A 22,002-nucleotide genomic window follows, 5' to 3' on the forward strand; every position below is an offset into this window, starting at 1 on the left:
GTTACAACACTGCTAGCTGTTTTGTTCATTACTTTGTTAACAATTGCAAACTTCGAAAAATAATCAACCACAACTAAAAAGTCTTGTGAAGCTACTGCCATAAAATCAATACCAATTTTTTGCCAAGGTATTTCTGGTACATCATGTGATTTTAATGGCTCCCTACTATTGCTCTTATAGCTCATTTGACAAGTCAGACAGTTCAGAGCAATGTTTTCTATATCCTTCATCAATCCCGGATAATAAATTGCTTTTTGAGCCTTCTTCTTACATGATACTACACCCTGATGAGACTGATGTATAACATCAAGAAATTCACCCTTCAATTCTTCAGGAATAATTAACCATTTTTTATAAAACAATACATTATTTAATATATATATATATATATATATATATATATATATATATATATATATATATATATATATATATATATATATATATATATACATATATATAATGTCTATCAGACCAGAATTTTTTCACCTCAGAAGTTACAGAGCTTTTTTGCTCAGGCCACCCATTTAAAACATAATATTTAACTTTTTGTCAAGATGGGTCAGTATTAATTGCATTTTGTAATCTTTTTTCATTTTCTTTTGATGTTGCTACAATAGAATACACTTTCAAATTATTTTCATCATCTATAAAATGGTTTTATTGTAAGGATCTCTACTTAAATTGTCAGGAACTTTGAGATTCTTACCAGGAACATATTTGAGTGAAAATTTATATCTCATTAATTGTATTGCCAGTCTTTGGATCCTAGGTAACATTTCATCTAAAGGTTTTTTTTAAATCTATGCCATAAAGATAGAATGAAAATCTTTCACATCCATACACTATACCAAGAAGCTCCTTTTCAATGTGGTTATATCTCCTTTGGGTTGGAGTTATTGACACTGATTTACAAAATATGCTATTAAAAATAAAAGCCATTGTGACCTTTTTTAAACATAGTTGTGTGGAAAGTGATGAGTTACGAAAGTCAGTGAGAGATGAAGCCGAAACAAAACTCATACAATATGTGTCCACTCGATGGAACAGTACATACATGATTCAGAGATTTTTGGAGCTGAAAAATTCGGTAAGTGATATATTGATATGCCATAAAACAGCACCTGCAATGTTGACTGGGTTAGAATTGAATATAGCCTCATCACTTGTTAATATACTTAGACCACTTGAAGCTGCAACTAAAGAAATATATCTGTGGATAGGTATTGTTCAAGCAGTAAGGTAATCCCTTTGGTTCACTGCATGATTTCCAAATTGAAAGCCCTTTCAATTGATGAACCATTGCTGATGGATGTTCAAAAATTAATCCTGAAAGAGATCAGTAAACTTATGGGTGGTATTGTACGTAAAATTAAGAAAATGAGTTGGAAACGGACCTTGTGGATGATATTAATGTAGAATCTGAATTAGAAAATTCAGAAAAAGTTTCAGAAGATTTTAGTCTTTGGAGTGACCATCATAACCTGGTACAACGAAATTGGAAGTCAAATAAAAATAAAGAGAGTATTTCAGATGAGTTAGTAGTTAGTAGATTGGAAGAAAATCCCTTAGAAGTATGGGTTGGTTATAAACATCAATTTCCAAAATTGTATAAAACCACTTATAAATACTTAACTATAGCAGCCAGTTCTGTACCATATAAAAGACTTTTTCCTAAAGCTTCGCAAGTTTTAAACCAGCAACGTACTCGAATACAAGGAAGGAGAGTAAATAAAATACTATTTCTACAAAGTTTGGAAAGAAAATATGATCTATAATTTTTTAATTAAACTTAATTAGTAATAAAATTAAATAAGAGAATTATAATTTTATATTTTGTCTTATTTTCTGATTTTATATGCCTTATTAATATATCCTGATTTTGGGCTATTAGAATCTATACTCCTTAAATGTATAGGCTTTTCATCACAATCTAGTAGGAGTATCATAAATTTTTTTTTATACTGCTTATTGTAAACAAGCATGGAGAGCTATGCAAGCAAGGTTGTAGGCAAAGTAATTGTAAATTGTGAACATATAATTCAGATATAAAAAATGTTAAAGAAAGTACATATAGTTATTGAAAAAAATACAAAAATAAAGAAAGTGTCTAAAGTGATAACTATGATAGTTATAGTTTAGTTCAGCGTCAGCCGCTGAACAGTACGGACGTGGAGTAGAAGCGACACCTGAAGACCGTCGAGGAGTCGTGCAGACAAAGCACGACTCCTCGGCGTGACTCCTCGGTCAGACGGTCAAAAAATAAGCTTTCCTCCAAAGGTTAGGACTTTCACCCCAACGCGAATATGGATCGCTCACGATCCCCACCCGACCGAAATGCCACTCCAAGCCCCAATGGTTATAGTTAGAGCTATAAACTCAACTATAATATCTATGATACCCTCCTAGAAGACCAAGACACTAATTACGAGATCTTTGAAGATCTCCCCACCGAGGACATAGACGAAGGGGACTTCAAACGCCCCAAGACCAAGAAAAAGCCAAACAAAAGACCGCGCGGAGGGTAACCGCGAAAAAGAAATGTACTCCACGGACGACGACGTACAACTCGAAAAACGAGCCACAACAAAAAGGATGAGACAGAGGAGCAGTGAGGACGAGAAGTCCGAACTGGCAAAGATGAAGACGATATTGAAAGAAAAGGACGCTGAAATAGCAGCGCTAAAACAAAAAATTGAAGAACTGCAGGATACGATAGTAACCTCGCAAAAAACAATAATTGGCCACATCGACTTCAAGTTCCAAGAAGCGAAAGGTCCAGAAGATTACAGGTCTATGGTGAAAATCATAGAGGAGTATAATCAACCAAACACAGACGTTATAGAAATGTTTAATACTCTCAAAGAAGAGTATGATATGTAATGTGAATCGATAAAGAACATGATTTCCAGAAAGAGTGATAAAAGAAATCTACCAATATTTGTGCTGACACTGGAAAAGCAGGACGTGGAAAAAGCTAGGCGCATCACTAATCTGATGCACATGAAGGTCCACATCGAGGACCTCAGAAAAGCAACTGGGCTCACGCAGTGTTTCAACTGCCAGGGGTACCACCACGCGCAGACAGCGTGTTTTAAGACACCTCGATGCGTGCGATGCGGAGGAAATCACTCCACAAGAAACTGCCAAATGCCCCGAGAACAGAAGGTAAAATGTACCAACTGCCAGGGGCAACATCCGGCAAACTTCAGAGAATGCATCAGATGTCCAACCTGGAGAAGAAAACAACCACAGAGACAACAAGCCCCACAAAAAAGGCCGCAACAAACATCAAGCGGACCTTCCTACGCACAGGCAGCGAAAGCGCAAAATACCGAGAACACAATCTTGATCTCGAAACAAACGGAAAAACGGCCTAGTGAACTCAGTTAAGGAACTGGTCACTAGAATTGTCCACGAGGCGATCGCAAACATAAAGCTAGCACTGAACTAGTGCAAGCAAATAAGGGATACTTGAGGGTAGGCCCCTGGAACCCAGGAGGCATAAGGACCAACCAAAATATACTGGACGAACTGGTCAATAGATATGAAATGGACGTGCGTCGTGGCAATACAGGAAATAAATAAATAAATAAATAAATAAATATATATATATATATATATATATATATATATATATATATATATATATATATATATATATATATATATATATATATATATATATATATATATATATATATATATATATATATATTGGGGAAAGGGTAAACTTTGTTGCCAAACTATCCACATTTAAGAGAGGCGTATTTGCGAACACCTAATTGCTTCAAAATATTTATTAAGGACCACTGAAGCAATAAAACAATTAAAATGTATTTTTCCTTCGATTTATTTGTAGTGAACTTAAGGGCTAATTCAACATTGATAATTATCGCAATTCTGATAATATTAAAAAGAGTTATACAAATATCATTAGCTTTACAGTGCTGAGAGGCAGTAACAGAGATACATAGAATTGAGAGAAACAAACTGATATACGTTTAACACAAAACACCGGGTTTACAAGCGCATTTATCACTTACGCACCACGCACTTTTCGGGATCACAGCCCAGCCCGTCTTTACCTGACGAGAGGCAAATTAGCACTGTCTATCCTAGTCCTAAGTTATATAACGAGGGGAGGACGGGTCCCTGATGTAGGGAATCAGTCGCACACACGTTAACACGATAGCTGACGACCTGAGCGCACAATTTGATAAAATAACTACTATTACAATATTATACAGGTTGTTTTTACAACATACTGCCCCCCGTTGAAGCACTAGCTTTAACATTATAAAAAGCATCAAAAAAAAAAGAGTACATAAAAAAAACAATATGAGTAATAGTATACAAATTCATACAAACAACATATGAGTAAAAGTACTAAACCTAATAACATTAACATAATCCTTCACTAGGAAGGGGACACAATTTTGTTATCGTGCGTTTGAAAATCCCATCCTTAGTTTTAACAGATGCAATTCTCACTCGGCCATCTTTACCCGGAAAGACTTCCATCACTCGTGCCAATGACCAGTAGAGAGGAGGGAGATTATCTTCTTTAACTAGCACAAGGTCATTGAGTTGTAAATTTTTGAATGGGAGAAACCATTTTGGACGATTTTGAAGTCGATTCAGATAATCAGTCGACCACCTTTTCCAAAAAAGTTGCTGGAGCTTAGAGAGACTTTGCCAGATGCTAAGTCTATTTTCCGGGATAGATGTATACTCCTGGTCGGGTAGCGAGGTGAGAGATTTTCCAATTAGGAAGTGACCAGGGGTAAGATATGTGAAATCGGAGGGATCATTAGAGAGGGCACAAATGGGCCGAGAATTAAGTACGGCTTCAATTTGGGTAAGCACGGTACTGAATTCCTCGAATGTAATTTTGAGATTGCCCAATAATCTATAGATATGATGTTTAGCGCTCTTTATAGCGCTCTCCCAGAGTCCTCCATGATGAGGAGATCGAGGTGGTATTGTTTTCCACCGAATTTGAGAGGAGGCTAAAAATGCCTGAATAGAAGAGTTAGTTTCCTTATTTTTCAAGAAATTATAGAGTTCGAATAACTGATTTTTAGCCCCAAGAAAGTTTGTCGCATTATCAGAGAATATAGTCTGAGGGAGACCTCTTCGACTGATAAAGCGCTTGAGAGTAAGAAGAAACGCTTCTGTTGTAAGCCCACTGACTAATTCTATATGAACCGCACGTGTGGACATACAGACAAATAGAATGTATGACTTTATCAAGGGACTTTTACGAAGTTTAGAGGCCTTTATTAGAAAAGGACCACCAAAATCCAAACCTACATGAGCAAAAACTTGAGCAGAACATAAGCGTTCCTTAGGTAAATCAGACATGATTTGAGCTAAGGGTTTGGCGTTAAACTTGAAACAAACATGACATTCGTGGACTATCCTCTTAATCTCCCGTAGACCATTCAAGGGCTAATATCTAAGGCGCACTTGAGAGAGAGTATTCTGAGGGCCTGCATGATGGAGCCTGAGATGTTCATTTTTGAGAATTAGACGAACAACATGATTTTTCGAGGGGAGGAGGAGAGGATATTTTTGATCAAAGGTAACTTCGGAATACCTAAGACGTCCACCTACACGGAGCATTTCATTTTTGTCACGAAAAGGAGCAAATTGTAAGAGAGACTTATTAGAAATAATCTTATTGCCTTTGAGATCAGCAATTTCTGAGGAGAAACTTGGGTTTTGCAATAATTTTATAATTTTCATTTCGGCAGTTTGAAGTTCAGATACTTCAAGTGCACCGGATAATTTTTAAGTGCCAGACTTTGCGTTATTACCAAATCTGAGTACATAAGCTATAGTCCTTACATATACTCAGTGACATTAGAAGTGTTACACCCAGAAGGAATAATTTCTTGAACTTAATTTTTTGGCAACATGGTAGATTTACATCAAGAATGAAACGATAACGTTGTCAAGAATTTTTATTAACAAGTAATAAAAAAAAAAATTAATAATGTGTTTGGCGACCCCGTAGCTGAATACACTCCTGTATACGTCTAGGCATGGACAAAATGAGATGTTCAATGTCTGCTTGTGGCACCTCGTTCCAAGCAACTTAAACTTCATGTATTAACTGTGCCAGAGTCTGTGCAGGATGGTGCAAAGTGGACAGTCTCCTTCCCATCATATCCCATACATGTTCGATAGGATTTAAATCCGGAACACGGGGCGGCCGTGGCAACACATTAACGCCAGCTTCTTGGAAAAGTCCATAGTTTGATGAGCAATATGGGGACGCACGTTGTGTTGCTGAAAAAGGACGTCTCGACGGCCGTCGAGATAAGGCAGTAAACTGGTTTGTAAGATGTCTTCAACATAACGCGCAGCTGTGATATTGCCTCGAATAAACACAAATGGTGATCGGTTACCATAGGCAATAGCCCCCCAAACCATTACTCCAACTGTCCTGTATACATGCCTCTCAACAGCAAACCCGATATCTCGTCGTTCTCCACGGCGGCGTCTTACCATCCTACGATCATTATGCATTCCTAAACAAAATCGTGATTCATCGCTGAATGCTACATTACGCCATTCTGCTACCCAATGCTGCCGTTCTCTGCACTAATTCAAACGTTGATGACCGTGGTCCGTAATCTAAGGAAGCACTAGTCATGGGCGGAATGAAACCAGTCCAAAGGCTCGAATACGACGGTATAGTGTACGCATACTAACAGGTCTACGTAGTACTCCAAACCATTGGTCAGCAATTTAACGCGCAGCACTTGTCTTGACGCTCTGTGGTACGACTTGGTTGACCAGTTGGTCTTCTTCGTATTCCTCTACCTTAGTTTGTCCACACACGACAGACACGCATAGCCGTCATTGCCGTACAATTAACACGACGGCCAATTTCGCGATACGACAAACCCATATCTTTATACGCAATAATTCTACCCCTGTCAAAATCGCTAAAATGGTGGTAATTATGGTTTATTCGAACTCGAGGCATTTGCTTACACTGAATACAATTAGACTGAGGAACAATAACTAAAAATTTCTATACGAACCGTGTTCACAAGTCGGTCTGTCAGAAAAAAATTTAGAAGATAAAACTTTATTTTTACAAAAAGTAGAAGAGATAAACCATTGGTATTGTTATCATAGCATGTTCTAAATATAGTCATTCTGTTGCCAAAAAATGAAGTTCAAGAAATTACTCCTTCTGGGTGTAACACTTCTAATGTCACTGAGTATATTTCGTGAAACTGGAGAACCTTTCAGAAAGCATGACAAAGAAATCAAATTGAGCACTTTGAGTGTGAAGAAAAACTTTTCTTTCTTCAGGTAATTTATTAGAATTAAACTTCGGACTATATTCAGACAAATTTAGGTCAAATGTTTGCAAAAACTGAGGACCGTGAAACCAAAGAGAGAATGTCATCTACATAGCAGCCTGTTAAGAGAGCATCGGAGGCCAATGGGGAGTTGTTGCTGATGATGAGTTTTAGCTAATTCCATCAAACAACGAGTACTTTGAAAGCTTGCGCTTTTTGTTCCATAAGTTACGGTTTGAAGCTCAAGACATTCGATGTCCTGTTCTGGAGAATCCCGCCAGAGGATATTCTGCAGGAATGTGTGATCAAGATGAATTTGTACCTGCCTGTACATTTTTTGTATGTCGGAAGTGAAGACATAGGTGTACAATCTAAACCGAAGGAGAATGTCGAAAAGTTCAGGCTGAAGAGTTTTTCCTTTCAACAGGATGTCATTAAGAGAATAGCCACTGGAACTTTTCATGGAGCCATCAAAAACCACCCGTAATTTGATAGTTAATGATTCTTCTTTTATGACAGAGTGATGAGGTAAAAAGTATTTATTTTCTAGGTGCACATTTGTGAGAGAAAGAGGAACCTTTTTGGCATGTCCAAGAGAAACATATTCATTGATGAATGCTTTATATTGAGAGTATACATTTTCGTGTTTTAAGAGTTTATTTTCTAAACTAATAAACCTTTTCCTAGCCATATTGTAAGAATTGCCCAGCATTTTATGTGCTGTTTCAGAAATGAGAGGAAGCTTTACCTGAAACCGACCAGAAGGTAGAATTTGAGTTGTTTCAGTGAATATTTGTTCAGCCAGATCCTTAGACGAGGAGATTTTAACAGAGGGGGTCACTTCTTCGACTTCGAAGAATTGTCGAATTATATTATCGAGCTTATCTTCCTCAGATGTGGACTGGACAAATAAAGAGACATTTGACTGTGAGTGATAAATTCCTTTGTGAAGTGCGTAAGGAGGTAAAGAACCAAACATAATGTACCCTAAGTGTGTGTTCTGGAGAACAGGGAGTCCTTTACCTAAACGTATTAAACCATCCGATAACAACTCGCTATATATGTCACTGGCAAGAAGAAGATCTATATTTCCAGGGACAGAGTAGGTGGAATCTGCGAGAGTGACTGTAGAGGGGATATTAAATTTACTTCTGTTTATGGATACCTGGGGGAGTCTACAAGTTATGTTGTCTAAAATAGCACAGGAGATTTTGAAACCATTACCATTTCTTTTGTATGGAAAAATTTCTAGATCGACCATTTTGTTCGAGAATGAACTATGTTCAGAGATAGTAGAGATTTGTAACCTTTTGCTGTAAGGAGAGAGATTTAATTTTTGAACCAAATCTTTAGAGACAAATGACGACTGAGATCCACTATCTAAAATACTTCTAGCGTGTATGGGTACGCCATGCTTTGAATAAATAGTGACTAGAGCGGTTGCCAGCAGAACATTCTGCTTTATTGACAGAGCAGAGAGAGAAGTCATCACATTTGAGACCTGAGAGGTTTGAGATTCAGAGAGAGAGACAGAATTACTTGGACCGGCTTCACCATCAGACCAAGTGTTTTGTACATTGCGAGAGGTTGCGTGATTTTGTCGATAAAAAGCTCTATTAGGAGAAGAGCTATTTTCATGGTCATTGTGCAAGAGTGTGTGATGCCTTTTCTTGCATATACTACATGAACGTTGATACGAACAATTTTGAGAAAAGTGTTTAGTTCCTAAACAGTTGCGACATAGTTTGTTTTCATTAACAAATTTATACTTATCCTGTAAGAAAAGATTAGCAAATTTTGTGCATGCATAAATAGTGTGTGTAGCGTTATTACAAAATACGCATGTTTTGGAGTACGAGTTATTTTTATTACTTGCCGAAGAGAAGAGAACCGTTTTAGAGTGAGTTTTAATAACGTTTTTATCGTTATTATCTGAGGAGTTTAACTTTTCCATAATGTCACACTTTTTTTCTAAAAAATCAAACAATTGATTTAGCGTGGGAATATCTTTTGACCCTAACTCGTATTCGAAAGACCGGTGAGTGGTAAAGTCCACTTTTTGCAAGAATATTTCTATTAATAAGAGATCCCAATGCTCGATGGGTACATTCATATTTTTTAGCGCGAGTAAGGTCTGTTTTGCGGTGACCAAAAATTCACGTAAGGCCCTTGCATTAGTTTTGACTAAGGATGGAACTTTCAAAAGACGCTGTATATGCAAACTAATTACGCGCGATTTGTTTTCGTAACGATTTCGAAGAGTCTCTAACGCGATTTAGAAGTTTTCTTCTAAAACTTGGATGTTTTCTACCAACTGGAGAGGTTCGTTGCGTAGAAAGGATTTGAGATAAACAAAACGCTGGACGTTGTTGAGTTCCTGGTTGTTGATAATTAACGTCTCGAAGAGCTGATAGAATGCACTCCATTCTGAGAAGCATCCTGAGAAGGTTTGAATTTTAATTTCGGGAAGAGTCACTTTAGCACTAGCTAAACGTGGAGAAGTGGAACTGGACTGGTGTGAAAGAGGTTGGAGCATCTCCATTCTATGTTGAAGACCTGCTAGAGTTGAGAAGTATTTTTCTTCAATTTCTTCCCTATCGCGTTCTTCAGTGTTTGCTTCGTCCAGTTCCTCAATCTGATCCATGAGGTCATCCTATTTGGCGTAACAATTCGTTAGTTCAGTACGACGGAGTTGGAACTGCAAGGGATCCGTTTCTTGAGCAGAGTTATCCCTTAACCAATTAGAGATACGAGAGATTTTTTATTTTAACGGTTTGCGTTGTTTCTTCAATTGATCCATTGCGGTTAGAGATGTATTGAAAGCTTTGCAAGATATTTATCTATGAGAGATACACGAGAAATAAAAAATTTTAGAGTCTAAAACACAGCTTATTCCACCCCGTATAATAAACAAGAGTCTCGGAGAATAATGTCTGTACGAATCCTGCGAAATATAAACTCGTCCTGTATACTAATATTATGCGTTCGAACTTTTGAATGTCCCTGTACGCGTGATTATAAAAATATATCTTGGAACGAACTCACCAAATAGAAATGAATCGTAAAAAATCCATAAATCCATAGTCACATCACATGTTTCTTGTCAGCAATTCTACTTGATACCGGCGAAGAGCGATAAATCTAAGAATGTTGAGTTAAACACTTCAAACACTTGCGTGGTTTTTATGCAAAGTTCTATTTTGTGAAGAGCACTTAGTAATGAGTTTTATTTTAATTTTTGTGGGAAAAGAATTAAATAAGAGAAAATTAATTTGATTTATGAAGATAAATCGGAAGAGGAATTGCGATAAACAATATGCGGTTCGAAGAGACCACAAATGGTGGAAAGGGTAAACTTTGTTGCCAAACTATCCACATTTAAGAGAGGCGTATTTGCAAACACCTAATTGCTTCAAAATATTTATTAAGGACCACTGAAGCAATAAAACAATTAAAATGTATTTTTCCTTCGATTTATTTATAGTGAACTTAAGGGCTAATTCAACATTGATAATTATCGCAATTCTGATAATATTAAAAAGAGTTATACAAATATCATTAGCTTTACAGTGCTGAGAGGAAGTAACAGAGATACATAGAATTGAGAGAAACAAACTGATATACGTTTAACACAAAACACCGGCTTTACAAGCGCATTTATCACTTACGCACCACGCACTTTTCGGGATCACAGCCCAGCCCGTCTTTACTTGACGAGAGGCAAATTAGCACTGTCTATCCTAGTCCTAAGTTATATAACGAGGGGAGGACGGGTCCCTGATGTAGGGAATCAGTCGCACACACGTTAACACGATAGCTGACGACCTGAGCGCACAATTTGATAAAATAACTACTATTACAATATTATACAGGTTGTTTTTACAACAATATATATATATATATATATATATATATATATATATATATATATATATATATATATATATATATATATATATATATATATATATATATATATATACGGTTGAAGGTAACCGGGAACGATCCAATACTAAGGAAGTAATAAAAAACGGGTGCTTCTAAGTGAGTGTCTTTTATTAAAAGTCAAGCTTTCGCCACATAATTTTGGGCTTCATCAGAACTTGCTGTAATGGAAAAACATTCTTTACAATCATCATAATTAAAGATGTTATTTTAATCTTACCTTAATGTCGACACTATCTCTTAGTGAATAATAAAATTGACATGGAAATACACATATTTTTAAAAACAAACCAATCGTATCTCCCAACTGGAGGAAAAGTGGCAAACAAAGCCTTTATTCAATATTTAAAGTTATTTTATTATAACCATGTGGCCGGCATTTTTGACAAGAAATTGTTAATTAAGTCACGTGTTGTTTCAACTGTCACTTATCGAAACAGCACCTGTCTTAATCACTTCTTTTTGTTGGCATAGAACAATAACATTATTCAGTCAGTAATATTAGACTTTTTTAATTGTAAAAAAAAATTAAATTAAAAATAAATATAGGTCACTCCCCTATATAAACATATCATGTTTAATCAATTATTTGATTTGTAATTAGTGTTGGGTAGTAGTCAACACAAAACGGTGAGAGGTATGTATTATATACCTTTTGTCGAAGAAACAAGTGTATCAATGATGTTAATAGATACAAAATAAAAGTTAATCTTGGTCTCACAAATTTTATACTGAGCAAAATAATTGTTAATAAGATTATATCTTCTTCTATTATCAGGATTTAATCTGTTATCTAACATTTCATCCATATTTAGTGCATGAATATTATTTGCAAAACAAATTGCTCTTGATGCACTGGTGGATCATTTTCATTTGCATCACAAGCAATATTGTGGAGAACAGCAGTGGCCACTATAATTGGTTGAACACTTCCCATTGCTAAAGAAGAAAATCTTATTACATAGGTACACCATACTGTCTGTCTACAACATTTCTGGTTCTTATCTGAGACTCATTCAAAAGTGGTTCAGTTGCATTTGTGACATGGGCTAAAGGTTTTATTAGGTAATTTTTAATTGGATAGCCACTATCTCCTAGTAGGACATGTTCACCATAATTACCTTGTTCAAAACATGCACAGATATTTAAATTTCGAAATATATGTGCATCATGAATATAATCAGGCCATCTAGCAACAATATTTCGTATTTTTAGGTTTGGATCTGAAATAGTTTGAACATTTAAATAAAAAAAATTCTTTCGATTCCTATAAATTTCTGGATTATCGCCACCTGGAGACTGAGTTCTTATATGTGTACAATCAATACCACCTATGCATCTAGGAAAACGTGCAATATTGTAAAACGTTCAATATTGTTGCCTTACTTCATTTAATTCATCACCTTCAGGCATTTTTATGCAAATTGGTAACAAATTTGTCAAGACTACACTGACTCTTTTTACAACTCTGCTACTTGTTGGTTTACTGACTCCATAGAAATGTGCTCGTTTATTTTATAATGAATTTCTTTTTCATTATCAACAGGAAATATATAAAAAAAAAACCTAGTTAGAAAAATTATATTTAAATGGTTTTAAAAATATTAAATTAAATCGAAATGATGGACGAAAGAAGACAACTTAAAAATAGAAATAACTCAGAGTATAAACGAAAGCATAATCTGATTCGAAGAAAAATCAGGGAAGCTAAAGAGTTATGGATGCAAGCAAAATGTGAGGAACTAGAAGAATTGCAACGAAAACATGACGAATTTAACACACATAAGAAAATAAAAGAAGTTACAGTACACAAAAGAAATACACCCATAACATTAACGAATAATGAAGGTCATGCACTATCCCTAGAAGACGAAGTAATAGAGGAATGGGAAAACTACATTAAAGCATTATTTAAGGATGATCGAGGATCACTACCTAACTTAAGTGCAAATACAGGACCATCAATCTTAAAAGCTGAAGTGGAAAAAGCCATACACCAAGCCAAAAACAACAAAGCCAGTGGACCAGATCAAATATACAGCGAATGGCTAAAATTACTCTCAAATGACAATATAAAAGAACTCACTGTACTTTTCAATCAAATATATGATACCAGTGAAATTCCATCGGACTGATTAAAATCGATCTTTATTCCTCTACCTAAGAAACCAAACGTTAAGAAATGTAGCGACTGTAGACTCATTAGTTTAATGAGCCATGCCGTTAAAATACTGTTGCATATTCTTCTAAATCGAATTAACAACAAGTGCGAAGAAATAATTAGTCAAGAGCAGTTCGGGTTCCGGAGATGCCTTGGAACTAGAGAAGCACTATTTTCTATGCAAACACTCCTTCAACGATGTTGAGAGGTAAGAAAACCCGTATATATGTGCTTCATTGATTTTGAAAAGGCATTTGATCGCGTTCAGCATACCAGACTAATTACCGCCTTGCAGAGCATCCAACTAGATGAGAAAGACATCAAACTTATTGCCAAACTTTACTGGAACCAAACAGCCATTATTAATACCAACAACAGAGAATCAAAGCCAATCAGTATTGAACGAGGCGTAAGACAAGGCTGTATACTATCTCCCACCCTCTTTAACGTGTATTCTGAGAATCTATTTAGGGAAGCTTTAAAAGATCAAAAAGGAATTATCATAGGAGGAGAAATAATTAACAATATACGGTACGCCGACGATACTGTGATTCTAGTTGAAAACATCGACGATCTGCAGGAGCTAATCAATAGAGTTGACATGGAATGCACAAATTGGGGACTGTCGATAAATATCGATAAAACTAAATACATGGTGACCAGTAAAGTGGATATCGGCGCAACCCAACTGATATTAAACCAACAACCGCTGCAGAGAGTTCAGAGATTCAAATACCTTGGATGTTGGATTACCCAAAATCTAGATCCATCCTTCGAAATTCGATGTAGAATTGAACAGGCAAGAAACTCATTTCAAAAGTTCAATCCTCTATTATCCAATAACTCATTAAATTTGGAAATCCGTGAAAAGTTTACAAGATGTTACGTGTGGTCTGTACTTTTGTATGGATGTGAAACTTGGACTTTAAACGCCGATATCATGAATAAAATCAAGGCGTTTGAGATGTGGTTGTATCGAAGAATACTAAAAATTCCATGGACTAGCAGAACCAGAAACGAAGAAGTTCTTCGAAGAATGGGACATCAACGAACTCTATTCAATATTATTAAGAGGCGTAAACTAGAATATCTTGGACATATAATCAGAGGACCAAGATATGAGTTCCTTCGGCTAATTCTCAACGGTAAAATCGAAGGAAAGAAATGGATAGGACGGAAGAAACTCTCTTGGTTGAGGAATTTGCAGCAGTGGACAGGTTTGACAGCGGACCAATTGCTACACGTAGCGCAAGACCGAGATCTGTATAAAAATATTATAAGCATGGTAGTCGCCGACGTTCCGTAGGGATATGGCACTCTAAGAAGAAGAAAAATATTAAAATTACTTTCAAATATCCAAGGTACTCCCACTTCTTAATTTGTTAATGATCACTTTTTAATGTAGGTACACAAAATTTGTACGTATATACTGAACTAAACACAAAATCAAAATAAATAATGATAAAGTCAACTTTATTTAGATCGGATGAGCTAGCTGGCCATCGAATATGAGTATAGTGAGGTCACACAAGATTGAACAATGTTTTAAATGACATCTTTTGTTATTTTCACGCATAAAATTATCTTGGTATTGTTTAATAATGTAAGACGAGCCTAGCAGGTCCATGGCTTGATGTATTATTCTTTATCACTCTTTTTCTTTCCCAGTTCGTTACGTTAAGTCTTCTCATATCATCTTTAACTTCGTTGCTTCATCTTGTCCTCGGCCTTCCTCTTCGCCTTTTGCCTGCCAATGCACTAGGTAGTACCAGTCTGGGAATTCTAGATGGAATCATTCTCTGCATATGGCCCAACCATTTAAATCTTTGAACCTTAATTACCGCTAATATGTAGGGTTCTTGATAGAACTCCGTTAGCTCGATATTTGTTCTTATCTACTGACCATTTAAGTTTTTCCCACCAGATTTTCGGCTCCCAAACTAATAAAAACTGATGTTTTTTGTTGTGACTCATTTTTCAGAAGCATATATAACTATTGGCCTTATTACGGTCTGGTCCTTAGTTTTGCCCTTCGAGGTATATTTTTCTTCTTAACAACCCACTGAGAGAATATACAGCGCAGTTGCCAGACATAATTCTTTTCTGTATTTCTTCCTCACAGTTAGGTCCTCTTCTGAAGACATTTCCTAATGTACTCAAATATTTTAACTTCTTCGAATTTATATTGTGTCACCTTTGCTGTTATCATTGTTATGTACCGCTCCTGAAGTAATTTCTTATTTGTGCATTCCATATACTTTGTTTTTGCTTCATTTATATACATTCCCTTGCCCCCAAATCTAGCCAAGATTTACCAAATCATTCCCAAATGCTAAGCGGTGATGTTTTTTTGTGGGAGATCAGACCTGTTCTATTGTTGTTTGCTTCCTGTATCACCTTTTCTAATATTATGCTAAACATTTTAGATGATAATGGACCTCAAAACTTTCTGTTATACTATTAGTCTAGGTGCCAGGCGACATACTGTATCACTCATACATAACAGGCTACAATTTTCAGGATAGCTTCTTAAGACCTCGACCCCCAAATATCTCTTGGGATACTTTCGATACCGGGTGCTTTTTCTCCCCAGTTTATCCAAAAGTGTTATTTTGAAGTGATGTATCAAATTTATTAATAACGTGTTGCTGTTTATTGAATACAAAAGTCGACTTCGTGAAATATCCGAAAAAAAACTTGTCCGACAAAAATTTTGGTTCCATAATGGAGTCCACCAAACTAAACATGCCAAAAAAACAACTTCAAAAAATTTAGTAATAACAAGCTGATTTTCTCTGTATCTTTTAAAAATAACGTGAAAAATACTATTTTTATGTTGTCCGACAAAATGTACTCACCCATTTTTCCGTCCGACAGTGAAAATCGGCTTTTCCACGAGTCTGTGGAAATTTACTAATAACGTTTTTCTTTTGTGATTTTTAGGTTTTAAATGAAGAGTACAACTTAGTGAATGAATTGTCCGACAAAAAAATAGGGAATTTTATCTAAAAATTAAAAAAACGATACAGTCGAGATTACTTTTTTGTAGAATGTGTGAGCATTAAAATTGTAGGTATATCCTATTTATAAATAACAAGCTGATTTTATAAACTCTTGTAGTACCTATACAAATGTAGAATTGACGGACAAAAATCTTTTTCCGATTTTTCAGTCGGACACGTTTTGTCGTACCCTTCGCTAAAATTGTGTATATAATTTTTTTTTAATCGTAAAACTTGCGTTTTTATTTATTAATATCTTTGACCTTACTATTTATGAATGATTTTACTTGCTACATACTTTAACAAGATTACCTCAAAAGTATGCAGCAATTTTTAAATACATTTTTAAATTTCTACTCTTTGAAAGAAAAGAAGTTTATATATTTGACAAATACAACTCATCATCTATTGAAGACCACGAACATGAGTTGAGAGGAGAAGGGAGTAATATTTAGTATGATGTCAGAGGAGAAAATATGCGCTCAACAGATTTTGGCAAATTATTAAGAAATAGAAATTTTAAAGAAAAGTTTGTGGAATTTCTCATTGAAGACTGGTGCAACAACGAATTTGCTGAGAAATGTAAAGGAAAAATATTAAAATTGAATTATGATCATTGTTACGTGTATGAAGTTTTCAACAATCGAATGAAGATATCTGTAGATTTCATCTTGTACACATGAAGAAGCAGATACAAACATTGTACACCATATTTGCTAGATGAACACGAACTACCGAGTGACAGTTCGTTGTAACGATTCTGACATTCCTATAATTATGTTATCGAGTATGGAATTTTTAAAATCTAATGTGGAAGTAATTATAGATATGTCAATCAACAAAAAAAAGGAATATTTTATTATCACTGATATTTATCAAAATTATGGAGAGCAAATGACACAAGCTCTAACAGTATGTAATGTATTTACTGGCAATGATTATAACCCTAAATTTATAAAAAAGGAAAGAAGAGGCCATTTGATATTTTGAAGAAAAACGAGAGATACCAGGTAGCCTTCCTGGATCTTTTAAGAATCCCCCCATCTAAAATGAATACTTCAAACCCAACATTTAAAGTTATTGAAGAATTTATTTGTAAAGTTTATTCCTTAAAAAGCAAAGACGTCAACTTGGGGCGAGTTGAGCTCTTCGAGAAGGCTTTTGGAAACAAAAATCACGATGAAATGGTAATAAAAGCTCAGTTAAGAGTTCTCGATGCATCAAGTATGCCTTCATCTAAAGAAGAGCTATTGCAACAAATTAAAAGAACAATTTATATATGCAGTGTGTGGTGCAATGCACATTTAATATCACCAACAAATTTAAAACCTGAAAATTGTGGATGGACACTGATAGAAGAAAAATATTACCACCACGATTGAGGGTTTGATGACCCTCAATGCCCTCTATTTGGTAATATATCTTCAGATATATCAGGTAATAATATCTTGTTTATCTAATAATAGCTTGTTATTTGTATTTGAATATATATTTAAAGACATTATCAAGTTCAGGTGATAAAGAGTTAAATAATATGTTTATATATATATATATATAAATATATATATATATATATATATATATATATATATAAATATATATATATATATATATATATATATATATATATATATATATATATATGTATATATGTATATATATATATATATATATATATATATATATATATATATATATATATATATATATACAGGGTGGTCCTTAAGTAATTGTACAAAAAGAAACAGTAGATTCTACACTTTAAAATATTACGATTTAAGCCAAATTGCTTTAATAAAATGTTGATATTAAGAAAGATACAGAGTGTTAAAGTGCAAATTTATTTAAAATTTTATTTTTTGCTATAACTTTTATGTTTGTAAACATTTATGTATAGAAATTTACAACTGGGTACTTTTAAATATGAGAAATTATAATTTGATGCACACTTTAATGTAACTCATGGAGGGCGCCACTTATACCACATATGTGGTATAAATTTGCACTTAACTTTTTTGCTCTTTAAGTTACCTGTATTTGGGATAAAAAATATTAAAGATACATTATTTTAACAAAAAAAGGTATACTTGTTAGTAACTTTAAAACAACAGTTTTTGAGATAATCGCATTTTAAAAATCAGCTGCATAATTCTGCAAAGAAGAAAAAATAGACAAAAACATTAATACTTCTGAATTTTGGTATAAAATACCTTTAACTAAAGTTAATAGTTAACGAAATATTAAATAAAATAAATATATCAGCAGGATAATTAATAATAGGATTGTACACCAAACATTTTACGTTTTATGTTAAATTAAAGTCATAATCAAAACATTTTGTTCACAAACCAAATTAAGAAATAGTTAAACTAAATAACATAACTTTTTGCTAAAGTAAGTGTTCGATATTATGTCCTCCATTTTCTTTAATTCATTTGTCAATATATTCCATAAAAGATCGTCTCACATTAAATAGCATCATTGGTTCTAAAGAAACTGCTGCAGTATTTATTTCTTCCCGTAGTTGGTTGCGAATGTTTATGGCATTCATATAGACATGTTGTTTTAATGCGCCCCATACACCAAAATCAAGCGGATTAAATTCGGGGCTACGTGGTGGCTATAATGTATAATGGATGAATATATTATTTTGGATACATATCCAAATCTTATGGTATATTATGGAACTACATCTTATTTGTGGCAGAAGTTTAATAATGTATTAAACTGTGATGTATCTCGGTCATTGGTTACTTATATACACACGGAATAACCTATCGATGACATTACTTTATATGATTACGTTACAGCTTACGAGTAACTATAATTACATCTCGAACAAATGGACTATTATGATTTACTAACGAACTAATATTAGGCTGAACTAAATTGCCTGTGTGTATACTATATTTATAACAATATCGGTTATTAGGACAACGATGATGTTTTTGTAAAAATGCTGGGTCTTTCAGGTTAGATTTGTAGCAAAAGTATTATGAAACAGGACACATATGTGTTATTCAATACCTGTGCTCTAGTTTCTATTTGTCCTAATAAAAATGGGTGAACAATTTACGTAGTTAATAATAAGTATTCTTTTCTGATTTTTTATGAATTAAATAATTATATCAATATCTCACCACAGTGTCAAGGAATATGACTACCACGACCAATCCAACGTTCAGAAAAGTTGTATTTAAGTATGTTCTAACTGCCTTCTTTCTAGAATGTGGTGGTGTATCATCTTGCATAAACCACATATTTTGGGTTTTTAGCATTTTACAATATAGAAAAAGTAATACAACGCCATTATAGAAACTTAAGAAGCGATAGCAAAGGGACATTGTAAATATGATGACGGCCAACGTCTGAATACGGCACCTAAAGAAGAAGATGAAATATATTTTCTCCAATAAGTCATTTACCACCCATAACAAAGCATTTTGTGATGTTACATTATCATCTTTGAGTTGTTTTAATAAGAAATAACTATGAATTATGCTTATCTACAGGTATTCAGTGTTTTACTGCACAAATATCAAACTAATAATTATTGTGCAGCTGTTTATCTCGAAAATGGTTGAATTTTCAGGCTACTAACAAGTATACCTTTTCTTTGTAAAAATAATGTATCTTTGATATTTTTTAAGATAAGTAGAGCTAACTTAAAGAGCAAAAAAGTTAAGCGCAAATTTATGCCACACATGTGGCATATGTGGCGCCCTCTATTAGTTACAGTAAAGTAAGTATAAAATTTTAATTTATCCTACTTAAAAGCATTCAACTGTAAATTTTTGTCTAAAAACATTTACAAACATAAAAGTTATAGCGAAAAATAAAATTTTACATTTCCACTTTAACACCCTGCATCTTTCTTAATATCAACATTTTATTAAAGCAAGTTGGCTTAAATCGTAATATTTTAAAGTGCAGAATCTACGGTTTCTGTTTGTACAATTACTTAAGGACCACCCTGTATATTAATGTGATATAAGTCTGAGGTGCGCCAAGCAATTAATTAGCTAATTAATTAATTAATTAAACTTATTTAAATGATGCAATCCCAATGGTCCCAATGAGACTACCTCTGGAGAACCACCAGAGAACAACGACTGTTCGCCTTGAACACTTGGAAAAACAACTAATTATCTTTTCTCCCTCAAAAATCTAGCTAAACTCTCATTCCTACATACCTATCCCACTTTTTTCAATCTCCTCCAATCAGAGTTCGTCACACTTATCCCCATCTACCATTTAGATGACAAACAACAATTTTACCTACAATTATAAATTTCCTAAAAACTATTAACATGCTAAACGGTTTCGACAAATTCTTAAGAACTAACGGAGAATTATATTTTCTAAATATTTCTATTCTATTGTCTCTATTCACTGTAATCGACGTACAAATCTATTTGGAAAATCCGCTCGCATTGTTCACGATTTCACTAAGCTCACGCTCATTTTGCATTTCACGCGAAAAATAACTGATTTTTTCATGGGGAGCTCTCGCACCATTTGATTTGTCCGCCAATAGTATTAAACATTAAATTAGACATTATTATTAAACATTAAACATTTAATACTTCAGTATTAAATAATTATCTAAAAAATGAACTTTGTACTTAGTCCGACGGTTATTAATAAAATTTAAGCTTTGCGTAACATCTGAAATCTATATAGATTAAATAAATAAAAAAATTTTTTTGTCGGACTGCAATTTGGGTACATTATATTTGTCGGACACATATTCCATTTAGTATGTAAATTCTTCACAAATCTAATTTTTTTTGTCCGACACTTATTAATAAATTTCCTCAGACTCGTGGAAAAGCCGATTTTCACTGTCGGACGGAAAAATCGGCGAGTACATTTTGTCGGACAATCTAAAAATAGTATTTTTCAGGTTATTTTTAAACGATACAGAGAAAATCAGCTTGTTATTACTAAATTTTTTGAAGTTATTTTTTTGGCATGTTTAGTTTGGTGGACTCCCTTTGGTGGAACCAAAATTTTTGTCGGACAAGATTTTTTTCGGATATTTCACGAAGTCGACTTTTGTATTCATTAAACAGCAACACGTTATTAATAAATTTGATACATCACTTCAAAATGACCACTTTTGGATAAGCTGAAGAGAAAAACCACCCGGTACCGAAAGTATCCCAAGAGATATTTGGGGATCGAGGTCTTATGAAGCTATCCTGAAAATTGTAGCCTGTTATGTATGAGTGATACAGTATGTCGCCCGGCACCTAGACTATATTGTTTATCTTGACTTTATTCGGTGTCCTTTGAAGAGTTAATGTAGTAAGATAGATATATTAGTAAGATATGTAGTAAGATAGATTTATTCATGTAAATTTCTACATTATTAATTCGTCAAACATAAAAAATACAATACAATACATAAGACAGATATTCAGCAATAGAATAGAAACTGTGGTAAATCAAGAATTCATTAACACTATGTTTAAAAGACTTAGAAGATAACTGTTTATATCGTATGTCTATAGAATAGAATAAAATAGAAATATGCTTTATTGCCACAGAAAATTGTAAAATTTTA

General features: G+C 34.1%; 1 protein-coding gene across 1 annotated transcript; it reads right to left on the minus strand.

Moving 5' to 3' along the window:
- Window positions 1-7,428: 7,428 nt before the first annotated feature.
- Window positions 7,429-8,586, minus strand: LOC140451082 (uncharacterized). Its single transcript, XM_072544804.1, has one exon. The coding sequence runs from the start codon at window positions 8,584-8,586 to the stop codon at window positions 7,429-7,431; it is 1,158 nt and encodes a 385-aa protein (XP_072400905.1).
- Window positions 8,587-22,002: the final 13,416 nt, after the last annotated feature.

This window comes from Diabrotica undecimpunctata, chromosome 9 (genome assembly GCF_040954645.1).
Source record: "Diabrotica undecimpunctata isolate CICGRU chromosome 9, icDiaUnde3, whole genome shotgun sequence".
NCBI classification, from domain to species: domain Eukaryota; kingdom Metazoa; phylum Arthropoda; class Insecta; order Coleoptera; family Chrysomelidae; genus Diabrotica; species Diabrotica undecimpunctata.